Genomic DNA, 13331 nt, shown 5'->3' with positions numbered 1-13331 from the left:
AGTTTTGATCACTGACTCTGTATGAACTATAGTGTGCTGGTAGTTTCTTTCTTTTCTTGTCTACTTGAATCTAATACTACTGGTACATAAGGATGGGTGGGAATGGGTTTCACAACAGCTAATTAGTGAAAAAAAACAGCATCCCTAAAATGTGGGTGCATTTGATTATTGCAGTCAGATTTATGTCATATTTGCTATACATATCCCCTCCTACCCCACCCCCATAAAACAAAATAAAACAAAATAAAATAAAATAAGATGTGGATGTGCTACAGGTTTGTTGTTGTTCTTATTTTTGTTTGGGGTTCCAATCCTGCCCAGTGCATTCATTCTTGGAAAAGGCGTTTTACCTACGATGTTCCTCTTGACCAAGGTACATAAAAAATGGATAGGGGGGTACCTTGAAACAATTCTGGTAATGATAAGGGCAGGGTCCTCAGGTAGAGAGGTATTAAAACTAAACACTGAAGAGTCTAACCTGGGCAAATACTCCATATTATCATTACCATAACTAATATTTTGACATTCACTAAAGCCATATTTGGGGGTTAATTTCCACTTTAAGTGCAGTGGACACGGCGTATATGACATCCTGGTATATGGTGCTGGATGTAACACACAGAATCACTTCCTGTACCTAATACAGAGTTACAGAGTGGACTTTTGAGCAGGTACCTTGATTCTTAAGCTCATACGGGAACGGCAGCTACAGTTGTATATACTGTACACATACATCAGAACACACAACTCATTCCCTGAAAACACACGTATGGGGACAGGATGCCGGGTGAGTTATTGAGTTTATAAGGCCCATTTAATGCAAATTAAATGGGCTCCTATTGCTAGCTCACTGTCGAGGTGTAATCAGAAAAAAACTAGACTACCACTGCAAAGTTAGTGTCTTGCAGTCATTGACAAAATGTGATTGCTACTGTAGCTCTCTCTCTGTCCCTACAGTGTACGCAGGAAAACTGATGATTGGTTACTGTAAAACACAATATTTTCGCGGCATGAAATTTTTGCGAACTGGAGCCCACTGCCTTTTTCGCGGCATGAAATTTTTTGCGAGTTGCCTCTAACATTCAGTGTGTATAGTGCAGACAAGAACTTTCATGTGCATTTTAATTTTGCGAATCTTGGCTCTCGCGAAATCAAAATGCACGCGAACATTCCTCGTTTTACAGTAATTAAAGTCCAGGCATCTAGTTGTTTTTTGTGAGATAAAGTAAATTGTGATTTGCATTTGCATCTGCAGATCTCAACGGTAAGTACCCTGTAAGCACTATCCGAGTGAACACTGGTACCAGTGGTCAGTCAGCAGAACTGAAAGGACAAACCTTCAAAGTGATACAAGTAGTACCAGGCAAGGGTACATGTACAGAAGCGCCACTGCCAAGCTGTTTTTCAGACGAAGCTAGCTTGGGGATGGTCAATGACCTTCACTAATACAAAAATTATGTGTCAGAATATCGCCAATTCAGGGTGCAAGCTGGGGAAACTTCCTAGCCACGGCGGCGTTGGCATCGCACAAATGTTCAGATCTACAAACTGCAAACCAAGGACAATACATTTATGAAGCACTCGGACAGAGTTCGCACTCGCATGATCTCAACAACAAGCACTGGCCTGTGGCCTACTGGACTCTGGTATGGTATAATTGGTCAGTCAGCAGAACTGAAAGGTCAAACTTTCAAGGTGACCATTTGAGGCAATATAAAGCTGGACCAAGGAATCACATGATAAACAGGGCAAACACCCTCATCCCCCCCCCCCCAAAAAAAAAGAAAAGAAAAGGGGGGATTAGAAATAAGGGACTTTATTCTCTGGTTAGTATGTATATGATTTAAGACAACAAAGATGATATAAGTACTTAATGAAAATACACACATACTTCAACAAAAGTGCACAATAGTACAAGGTTCTAACACCCTTTATTGGTATTCTGCTCTACATTATGCTTGTTGTACTTCATTTAGCATGCACTAGTGCCGCTGTCATAAACGATGAACATTCTCGATTTATGAAAAATAGGATGAGTGTAAATTGCACAAACTGTCCAATGCCGTAGACACAGCATGCACAGCCACAAACCATAAGTCTGTGATGCATGACAAGAGCAAGCAATAAGAAGAAATATGTGCCAACGCACAGAGTGCTTGGAAAGGCCATGGTTTTAATTTCCAATGGATTTAGTTAAACCTTACGTAAATCTTCTTTTTCTTCACATGGCACGATATGCCTGGACAAACCTCAAGGGGTTGGTATCTTTTGCTTGTTTTCTGTTATGAGTCGGTATAGTCTAATAGGAGGGTAGACCACTTCACTGGGTTAATACCCTGCTCTTTGATATATATGGGCAAGTGGCTCAATAGGCTAATGGGTTTTATCATAAAAAATGGTTTGATAGTAATCCGATTAATGTTATGTAATCACATATTTTTGGATATCAGTCAAGCAAAAGAAAAAAACTCCGAAAAGAACAAAGGGCCTTCTGAAGAAAAACCTCCAGAAGAATAATACCAGTCAGATCTATACTATTTCGACCTCAAGAAAATCAAGTGAAGAGACCTTGCAGAGAGTGGCTAGGTATCAAATATGCTGAGCATGATCATACGCTTAAAGATATGACTTTGTGTAACTGTGGAGCTTTATGCACTCGCCCTGACTGCTTTTTCCATTTGCACTTTAAAGGGACTGTACAGTACTAGTTGAGGTGAGGATTCGGGTTTATAATATTCCTAAGTGAGATAATGAGAAACCTCTTATGAAATATGAAAGAGCATATAATTTCAAGAAGGATTCAACATTTATTTGATGAAAATTGGTTTTCAAATGGCCGAGATATCCAAAAAAGTGATGATGATAATAATAAAAGGCGACAGGCCACGCCTTTTATTAGGATCTCTTTGTTTCACATTGTTTTTGGATATCTCAGCCATATCAAAAGCGATTTTCATCAAATAAACTTTTGATTCTCCTTAGAATTGCATGCTCTTTGACATCTCATGGAGTCGTTTCTGAATATCTCGCAAAACGTTAAAAGCTAAATCCTCACCTCACCCAGAACTGTACAGTCCCTTTTTAATACTGCAATTACCATGATTACCATCATCTGACAATGAATTGTTAAAGTCATCTTCAGTTCTTTTTGTTACAGATCTTAAGGGGAGAAATGATGTAGAAATACCACTGTAGAAAAGGCTCAGATAAAATGATTCATGTTCTGAAGGTGAATAGAAAGGAAGGCAAGAACGAAAAAAAAAAAAATGGCAAGATAGGGTGTGCACTCAGTATTTGTTGTTGTTTACTGTCTATTGTTTCAGTACTGACAGGGTCATTTAAAGACAGGTAGTTAGTTGAAGAACATAATACCCAAATGAATATGGTAACAAACAGAATGCTACCAGTCCTTTATAAAATAAACATGTATTAAGAAAGTTGTGGAGGCTTTAACATGTCTTTGCCAAATACACCAAAAAGCTGTAATTACCTTACATCTCTCTCATTGGTTGTATAGACATGACAAAATTGATAATCAAAATCATATTTTTGGTGCATGATTTACTAACTATAACCTTTTTAACCCTTAAATTTTCATTGCTAGGTAATTGCAAGACCACAATAATTTGGTGCACCAGATACATGTATAACCTAATCTTTCAGATTTCATGTCACAAAGAACTATCTAAATTTTTGTACGGATAGGTCAATGGAAGACTTGTGAGGCAATAACATTAATACTTCCACCATTTTGAATATGTGCTTGCCACAAATATTACTGATCTGTGAAAACATGTGAAATTTCAACTTTCCATTTCAACTTAATTGTTTTAGGTCCGATTTTCATGAAACCTATGCCCTTCTGTTCCCCTTTGTTGTTTGTTTGTTTGTTTGGTGTTCTTTTTTGTTTTGTTTTGTTCTGTTTTGTTTTAGGGGGTCCTCTAAAATCTATTTACACTTTGTAAGCTACTTGTGTAACTGGAATATGGTGTTGGTGTGGAATTAGGCTTCAAACATCTACCACTACCCACTACAAACTGGGAGGGTATAGTTTTGAATTTATCAAGATGTCTACAGCACAACTAAACACAGAAAAGATATGTGACACAGATATGTGCACAGCCAGACACTGATGGCTTCCAAGTTTGATGTGTGACCACTCAGAACCCACCAAAACTAGGCTAAGATGGATTTCAAATTTTCTGCATAGTTTGAAGGAGTAAGCTCTAAGCTTTTAAAATGACAATTAACTTGTTAAAATCAGGCTATTTTATCCCATTCAAACATTGATTGAAATAACCAGACTTAGGAGCAGTTTCATATAAATAGAGAGGAAAGAGGATTTAGAGTTTAGGGTCAATCAAGCATGCTGTGTAGTCATCGATCAATGAAATAATATTCTCTATCTCCAAGTGAAAGCAGTGTCTGTCCAAAAATCTAAGGTCCAGAAAAACTGGTAATATTTAGATTTCAGTTTTGTTTTAAGCCACCAAATTTTGACAGTAGACAGAGAAGAGATTACTTTCCCAGATAAGACAAACTTAAAGAAATGGAGTCAGTCAATCCAAATGACATATTTCGGTCCATTATAGAGAATTGTAATCTACCACTTCTTTGTGGGTTTTGAGTTGGGCGATCGCATACAGACTTCCGTGCCAACATTTTTTTTCTCTCTCTCTCCTAGCAGTCTGTTCTGAATTAAGTGATGTCTGTGGTTCCTGGCCACAATCTTTCAATAAACCGGTACATTCGCACACCACACTAATACTTGAAATGGTCTTTGGGAGCTACAGTTGCACAGACAGCATCAATTTTTGTGTTATTTTGAAGTGATTGCAATTTGCAATAAGTACAGTGTTCGTTTCATTTGAGAGCCAGTCTTTAAGCAGCTTGACTTAGGTCTGGGTCTTAGAGAGTGAGATCCAAGCCAAAGGGTTCAAGGAATTACCTCTAGATTTCTCTTAAGGGAGTTTAAGAGATTGGCTCTAGCTCTATCAGATAGAACTAATCTCTTGAATTTCTGATTATGCCCAATGATATTAACCCGTTAAGGACAAGTCCCGTGTATACTTGGGCAGGTGTCTATGAGAAATGCGTGTTGTAGCAAAATCAAAACGTCCTTAATGGGTTAAGTGGAAAATAGACACCTTTTCTGCCTCACACAGAGCACTTAGTTCTAAAAAAAAAAATTTTATAATAATTGTTATCATAAACACTACATGAATGTAAAGCATTCATATCTCAAAAAGATTCCCTCAGAAAAGATATGCAGCTTAGAGACACAGCAGACAGCTTTACGTGTTTACTGAAATTCCTCAAAATCATTGTGGAAAAGAGAGGCAAAACTTTCAGGTGAGTATGTTTTATGAAATAGTTCTCCTTTTGTAGACTGTAAAAGTGTATCTTTTTATGCCATGATTACATCTGGCACATGGAATAAACCTCTTAATTGGTTCTTAGTTGTTTGTTGGTAAATGTAATGGAACTTTTTTTCAATATTTCCATTACAGTGTGGAGGTGTAAGAGGAAGGACTTGGAGTGATCTACATGTAGCTTCTTTCTTTTTGAGATACCATACTTACATTTGGAAGGACCAATATTACACAATCCTCACTATGTTGTATAAATGATCACTCATGATATCTACTTATCTCTCTGTTCACCACACACACAGGGGTTTAGTCATGACTAAATGCACCTCCAGTCTCAAGATAGTCATATAGAATTTATTTCTTACATGTTTACTTCATACTGCAATTAATTGGTGCTATTATTGATTTTAAATGGGACCTCCAGGCTTTCACAGATGTTCGCTTAAAAAACTTGCAACAAGGTTCGACCTCCCATGCCAAAATTCTGCTGCATGCAATAGCATATGAATATCTTGTAAGTTTTACCTTTCAGTGCCAGGCGTAACACTGTGTGACAGACATACATTGTAGTGCATGAAAGACTCCATTATATTATTTATCATTATTATTATTACCTTAGCCAAGGGAGGAGGTTATTTTTTCTTCAGCATTGGTTTGTTTGTCTGTTTGTTTGTCCGTGTGCAAAATAACTCAAAAAGTTGTGAATGGATTTGGATGAAACTTACAGGAAAGGTTGAAAATGAGACATGGAACAGATAATTACATTCTGGTAGTGATTCAGGAATTTTTATGGAATTTATGAAGGATTTTTGATATTTTGGCAGGTAAGGTCGATGAACTTGGGAGTTCAAGCTGCAGGCATGAGGTTTGCATGCGTGCACTAACGTGCGTGCTCTAGTTTCTGCTAGGGCTAGGGCGAGGCGCCGCACGGCTGAAAGTTGATGATGTAACAAAAGGCTTAGATTGGGAGAGTGGGCTATTTTCAGCATGCATTTAATGAGTGGATATCACCGATCTCTGTAGAAGAACAAGATCAGTGGTGGAAAAATTTGCTTGGTGGAGGTCTGCACTCTCAAAGTGCTTTTCTAGTTATCATCAATTAATATTGTTACTACTACTACTACTACATGTAGTCAGTGGTTGAATTTTGGACGGCGTTTAAAATGGTCGAATTATGGGTGTCTTACTTTTTTATGTCTTTACTTTAAAAGCATACCAATGAATCACAAATTCAGTGTGCAACTTTCAACGCTTATTGCTTCAATCAACAGTTCTAAATCACCGGGTCCATTGTATTGATAATATTAAAGCATTGCCCCCCCCCCCCCCGCCCCCTCTTGCACCTACAGTAGGTATGAATAACCAGCTGTATCATCATACATGTACATGCTGTGAGTGTGACTGGGTGCACAGAAGGGCCTGGCGATATATCTCTCTGATATGTTATGTCAACTGCACAGAGCATCAACCAAGCAAAGATTGCATGATCATCAATGTTTTGTGAATTTGGTAGGAATTTTTTTGATAAACATAGACCTTGATGTGATATATATCAAGAAGTGGTGTAGGTATCTATCTGTTACATATCAAAAACAAAGCCCTTGCCCTGTACCTGTGGTACCTTTGAATTGTGATTCGTACAAATCACACATATTATTAAAAGCAATCATTTGCATATTCTGTCTTCATGTAGAAATGTAGTCTAGGTCTATCCAAATTGATGTCACAGCCCATTTTCACAAAAGTAAGTTCTACAGATCAAACTAGTTCTAATCAAAAAAAAAAGGGGGGGACGAAAAAGGAAACAGAACGTGGGTAATGTAGATGATTCAAGGTAGAGCTTGGGCTGCACATTGCATGCATTTTGTGTGTCATAAATAAGACCAACCAACACAAAAATGAAGGTGTGGGGATGTGAGGGCTAAATTTCTAGTAAAGCAAACGACAGGGTTGTACAACACCGAACTAGATCGAGAAGCACCGCCAGACCACATGAAGTCTTGACTTAAACCTATAGCATTCAAAACAATGTGTCTAAGAGTAATTCACAACCAAAATCACGCATATTTTCAACAAGACAAATTGCACATGCTGCACGCATCACAGGTCGAAGACTAACGAACGAAATAACACACAGGTCTGTGGGAGCGAAGGTTTTCCGGTGTTTGCGTAAATTCATCGGTCAAGACCCGAGCATGTAGGCCGGTGTCTCCCGGCGTCGGAGCTGAGGCGTCGTGGACGAATCCATGAACTACATCCTGAGACACATAACAGTCTCAGCAACATACTAAATGTCTTGAACCTGCAGAAAACATACCTGCCCCGTAATCCCTGTGATGAGAGCAACCTTTCGGTCCCCACCGTTGTGATGCGACCCATTTTCAGCCATTATTGATACGAGAGTTTACAGTGTAGCGATCAAAACACAGCTGGGTTTCACTTCGTCTCTCCGATTCAAACGTACGCAACAACTGCCCACACGTTGTAGAGTAGGAAGCGAGCCGAAGCGTTGACTAGCAGTATGTGAATATATTGGGAGTCCACGTATTTGAACCCCTGTGTGTGTGTATGTGTGTGTGTCCGGTGTGTATGCGTGTCGTGGTATGGCCCTACATTGGTACAGCGCACCCCTACTCTGCGGGGTGTGTGTTGAACAAGTTGCATTGGTGAGTGTGGAGCGCGAGCGTACACACAAATACTCGCACACAATACACACGTACACGTGCGACCTACTATTGAATGAATATTCATGTTTGCGCGCGGCTCGCGCGCCTTGTTTATGACGTCACGGCATACATTGCTATATTACCATAATATCACCATACTATTAAAAATGGACGTGTCGAGGCAGGTCAGAGTCGGTAGCGTACCTGGCTATTACGTCATGGTGTATCCTAGCCCAGAGAAAAGGCCCTGTCGGCACCCCAACCAACCGGCTGCTTCCAGAGGATCATAAAGGGGTGGAGCAACGATACAAAAACATTTCATTCACGGCGTTTTGGTGGCAAACACGACTAGAGGAAGACAGGAATAAACTAGATTGAACAAATTTTCGCAGCCAGCAACCAAGCATAGATTATCATTTGCAATACAGCAGTGGATCTAGAGGGACCCGAGCAAGGGAACGGCTGCAATCATGAACGAGTTTGGAATAGGGAAATTTCTTGAACCTCTTGGATTGATACAATATGCTGAAATATTCAAGATTAAAGGATTTGACGTGGAAACAGATATATGCAACATCGACGAGGAAGATCTGACTGAAATGGGTATCGAGGACACAGAGCATCGGCAGCTCATCTTACACGCAGGTACGTGGTGATTTCATCCCCCAGCTTTTCATCAACAGCATGCTTACATTCGGGGGGCGTGGGGGGAATTCCTTTTGCTCACTGTCATCAACCATGGCCTTCAAACTGGAGCTAGTTCTAGGCGGCAAAAATTGAACGCAACATCTTTTTCGTGCCTGCCGATGTTGTGTGTACTGGGGACCTATGCAGCACTGGGCTGCGCTTAGCAGTAGATTTCCGAAGGAAGCGGTGATCGTAGCATCTTCAGCTGCTACGAATTTCCTTAAACGTCATCAGCATAGTCTAATGGCAGCCATGTTGAAAAATATATGACCAAGGAAGAGCTAAAAGTGTGTCAGATAAGTTAATAGATCATACATGAGTCTGCAATGTTTTTCTCTCTCGACTGACTTCATATTTCGTATGTGTTTGTCGTGTGTCTCTGTGTTGTGAATATTGACTTGCATGTAATGCAGGAAATCAACGAATGCATGGCCTTAGCAACGTATATTGTATTGAATCAAATGCCGGGCTGGAGCGAGAGACACTCACGTGCACTATAGCGCGCATTTGAGGCGCGTGTTCTATCGGCAGCTACTTGTACGATTGCGGCTATTATGTTGTAGAATATAACACTCTCACTTTTTAATGAATATCTTTGAAAAACCACGGATATTTCCAATTTTTTCGCGTGCACTGGATAGATAGACATGTACTCCGCGTGTTGACATCTCAAACGTAACGCGTGGGTGATTTTTGGCCGAACTTGTCCGGACCCGTCCGACTTTATACCCCTGTTGACGATACAATGTGCAATGTTCGGCACCCAGTTTTTGAAGGCAAAGGTATCAGAGATATGTCTTAGGAAAGTTAACGAATTTTTCTAGGTTAAGCATTATTTGTCAACAATCTTTATATCATACAAAAGCTTAGAAACTTCTCTATCTGCCCATATGACGGACGGGCCGATTTGCCTCCTATTAGCATATTTAGATGGCTAATTCTTAAGACTTGGTGAACAAAAATCAGCTCGAAATGGCTGAATATTTTGCCGATTGTATAGTCAATTCGTCACCCCTCTGTTTCGGTCTAAAATTTGGGTTAAAATCGCCGGTTTTCCCTATTATGCGCACGCCGTATGATTGTGCCGATCAGGGGTCAAAAGTTCAACCGAAATTTCTGCCTCTGTTTGGGACTGGTCCTTGTCAATCAGCGTGGAAAGATGATGAGAAATAAGGTAGGAGAAGTGATACGCGTTTCCTATTCGGTAGACCCGTGCGTTCCCGGGTTTCTCTCCTCTTTTTCTGCACTTACTCCCGCATTAAGCATCTCGTTCTGCCGCCGGACACCGCCTGAGAAGGGCTGCTCGTCGGACGGCCAGCGACATGCAGCTCTTGGGCTCCAATGGCCTCTAAAACTTTGTACAAACGCTGCATTGAGCTGGACAAGCACGGCATCCACATTGTATCGTGAGGTTCCCTTCAAACCTAGCTGCTGGTTTCTCAGCTCAGTATAACTCTTCCCCTGCCAGCATCGAGACAGAGTCAAGTGCAGCCTTACCACTTGTTTTTGGTGGGTTCATGGAATGGCAATGATGGGCCAAACTGTGCGTAGACACAATGGGTTAAAGCATACATTCTGTTTCCATACTAAAGTATAATCATTCACTAACACATCCTGCAATGCAGTTTTCTCTCTCGGAGGCAAAGTTCTGGAAAGCTTGAGAGATAAAAAAATCGTACTTCTCCGATGGCAGCCATATCAACAAGTAGCTAGATCTGGTCGTTTGAATATGGATGTCCGGTCCGACTGTAAACTCACATCGACACTACTCGGTTACTCTTTCACGCGCTTCCTTGGGTTATTGCGCTGTTCGAGAATAATGCCGCTAAGTTTCACGATTCCGCTGGCAACTTCCTTATCCTGGTTTTCCCCGAATGAAATTCCAGCACGGCTTTAGGTAACTGTAGTTTTGATGTTGCAAAACTTGAAAGTTTCGAAACCCTTTGTCTCTACCACGCACCTCTGTTGGACACATACCCCCCCCCCCCTTTACAAACACAGCACAATTGAAGCCGACATGTTTTCGTCGCTGACAAAACTTTGAAAGTATTCATTCTTATACACGAAGCGAGCTTCTATTTCAACCGTAAATCCTACGATCATTTTGTTCGAGTGCCATTCCTAAATCGGCACCAGTCAGCTACAAAAAAAAGTTGTTCTAATTTATCAGAGAGAAATGTCAATTAGCACATGTCCCTAATCCATTTAATACCCCTGAAACATCAGGATAGATCACTCCGTCAAACACAATAAGTTGCATTTTCTTGAACAGCAACGACAGCGTTCACGAATTTGAGAAAACAACACCAGAGTGCTAGATACGTCGTGAAGGAAAAAAAAGTCACGACATTTAGTATGATCTTAGGCAACCATCATCATTGTCGGCTAATATTGAAGCTCATTTACTCGAGCAAAATAGAATGCCTAAAGTGTTCATCAATCCCCTTCCCTTCAAATTTAGTCCGCGGGATTTCGTGAAACGCCATGGTTTCAATATTGATATGTTTCTTGTCAGATGTCCAGTGAATACATCCTTGCCTCTGCGTCGTCTGCAAAACCGCAACGAGCAGATGACTCATTTAGGTAGCTCCAAGTATCTTGGCATTATAATTAGGCAGAGAGAGAGAGAGAGAGAAAGAGAAAGGGAAGAGAGGAGGAGAGAGAGAATATATACAAAGACAGGGAGAGGGTGACACAAGTGGAAATTGAAATGTTCAGCGTGCACATTCCTGACGATTTCTGTCGCTTCTCCTTCGACAAAGATGCATGTGCGAATTTTCGTTTTGTCGGGGAAGATATCAAAATTGGCAGCTGCTGGTATAGTGGTTTCCAGCCCTCCTCCCACCCATCGTAAGCTGACCACGCGAGAGCCCGATCTTGTTTGCTATGCAGATGTGCAAACACATTCATTCCATATAATATGCGACGAAATGTTTGCTTTCCATCCAAGGTTCATGACGAAAAAAAAAAAAAGCATCTTCACGGAGACATTCACTCTTTGGTCAGTTTCCAATGAAATAAAACAGAAATGTACCTCAGATTGAGAGCCGTCTTGCCATCCTCCGTGTGTTGTCGATGAAGTATTAAGTCTTGTAGAAATCCAGGAAAACCGCAGAATTCCGAGAATCGAGAAACATGACATTTGCGCCTCACGCGTTCCTCCTACCTCTCCTTATTCGGAGATGGATGTCGATGGGGTGAAAGGAAGAGTGTTTGTCCGCCACAACCAACCGAGTATATTTTTCTGTTTATCACCAGCAGCAGACGATGATACAGCCATCTCATTCTCAAACTATAAATGGGTTTCCAGGAAATCTCCATTAAAGCCTTGCCTCTGTGATAAAGATCTTGAAAAAAATATATAGCGGTGTATAGAAAAAAGGGGGAAATGAATACAAGTGTATTTCCTTGCCTTGTCGAACTTGCAACAGATCTGGCCTTTTTCAATTCTATAGGTTTGAACTTTTCTCTGAGTTACATCTAAGCGAAATTTGTCATTGATGGAAGATGAAAGATATGGAATCAAAATTAAAGCTTGGAAGAGATTACAGTAAAGGGAGAGAGACGGAGGTTTTGGGAGAGCTGAATGTCAGATCAATGTCAATGTCAACTCGAGAGTCAATGAGTCACCCGACGTGGCGGCCTAGGGCGACCTCTGAAAGCTGTCTAGGACATACTAGCCACGGCACCGCTTTGGTAGGAATTCCTTATTTTGTCCTCGTAGCACGAAAACGTGGAGCACTCGTCCGCGCTTTGTCTGCATTAATCAATGTTTCTGTGTTCTCACAACGTTTCCCACGTGTTACATTATTGGTGCATCACATCGGGGTTTTTGTCTTTCGAGAAAAAAAGAATAAAGTCCTTCTAGCCCTCCTCAAAATGTAGAGTGTTACTCAGGTGACATCGCAGTCACGTGACCAAGAATACTATGTTGGGAAACGCCATAGGAATGTCATATTAGATGGGTGATTGTCTTCCAATGTGGTCGTGAAATGCTCCTTACTTGTCAGATTGAGCTTAAAATAGAATATTCTCTAGCTTGTTGCATTTTGAACATGTCATGAAATGTTTTCCTTATAAGTTCCATACTCTGTCAGATTCTAATCTATCGTAAGATCGCCGGTATCCGACTTCGAAATTATGTCTGCTTATACTTTCGATAGTGACGCAGTTTTATCAGATGATTTCGAAGTGCTGGCGTTGTTTGCTTAGATGTAGTTCTTTTTTTGGGTAAGACCGTCAGGACGAATTTCTGTCGGTCGACGCGATATAGTTTCTCGTTTATTCTATGCGAGGCATCTTTGTGGTTGATGGTGATGATGGTCGTGTTGTAAAGTGTTACATGTGTTCTTCGGTAGCCCTCTGTTGCTCGGTGTGTTCACCGTTTTATGACTGCCGAACTTGGCACTCATTTTTAATTCATGTTCCCCGACGGGAATAAATTGACATTTACCCAGCGGTGATGCCTGCTTGGTCATTGTCTTCTGCACGTGATCTATTTTAAAGCATGTAGTTGGGACATGATGTTACGTTCGACTTCAACAAACCCTCAATAACTTCTTTTTGACCTAAACATTCACGTCTTCCTCATCAAAATAAGAACCAA

General features: G+C 40.7%; 2 protein-coding genes across 2 annotated transcripts in view; one reads left to right on the top strand and one right to left on the bottom strand.

Moving 5' to 3' along the window:
* LOC140233331 (GDP-mannose 4,6 dehydratase-like) overlaps positions 1–7761 on the bottom strand; it is a 113807-nt gene extending 106046 nt beyond the window's left edge. Inside the window, exon 1 of the mRNA XM_072313440.1 lies at positions 7690–7761. Within this exon, the coding sequence (XP_072169541.1) occupies positions 7690–7761 (72 nt within the window). The remainder of the gene's footprint in view (positions 1–7689) is intronic.
* Positions 7762–8354: 593 nt separating this feature from the next.
* The window catches only part of LOC140233330 (uncharacterized), a 92841-nt gene continuing 87864 nt past the window's right edge, over positions 8355–13331 (top strand). Inside the window, exon 1 of the mRNA XM_072313439.1 lies at positions 8355–8683. Coding sequence (XP_072169540.1) covers positions 8509–8683 — 175 coding nt within the window. The 5' untranslated portion in view covers positions 8355–8508. The remainder of the gene's footprint in view (positions 8684–13331) is intronic.

This window comes from Diadema setosum, chromosome 9 (genome assembly GCF_964275005.1).
Source record: "Diadema setosum chromosome 9, eeDiaSeto1, whole genome shotgun sequence".
Classification (NCBI taxonomy): Eukaryota; Metazoa; Echinodermata; class Echinoidea; order Diadematoida; family Diadematidae; genus Diadema; species Diadema setosum.
Note: the sequence above shows the minus strand (reverse complement) of the source record. Positions and strands in the feature narration are given on the sequence as shown.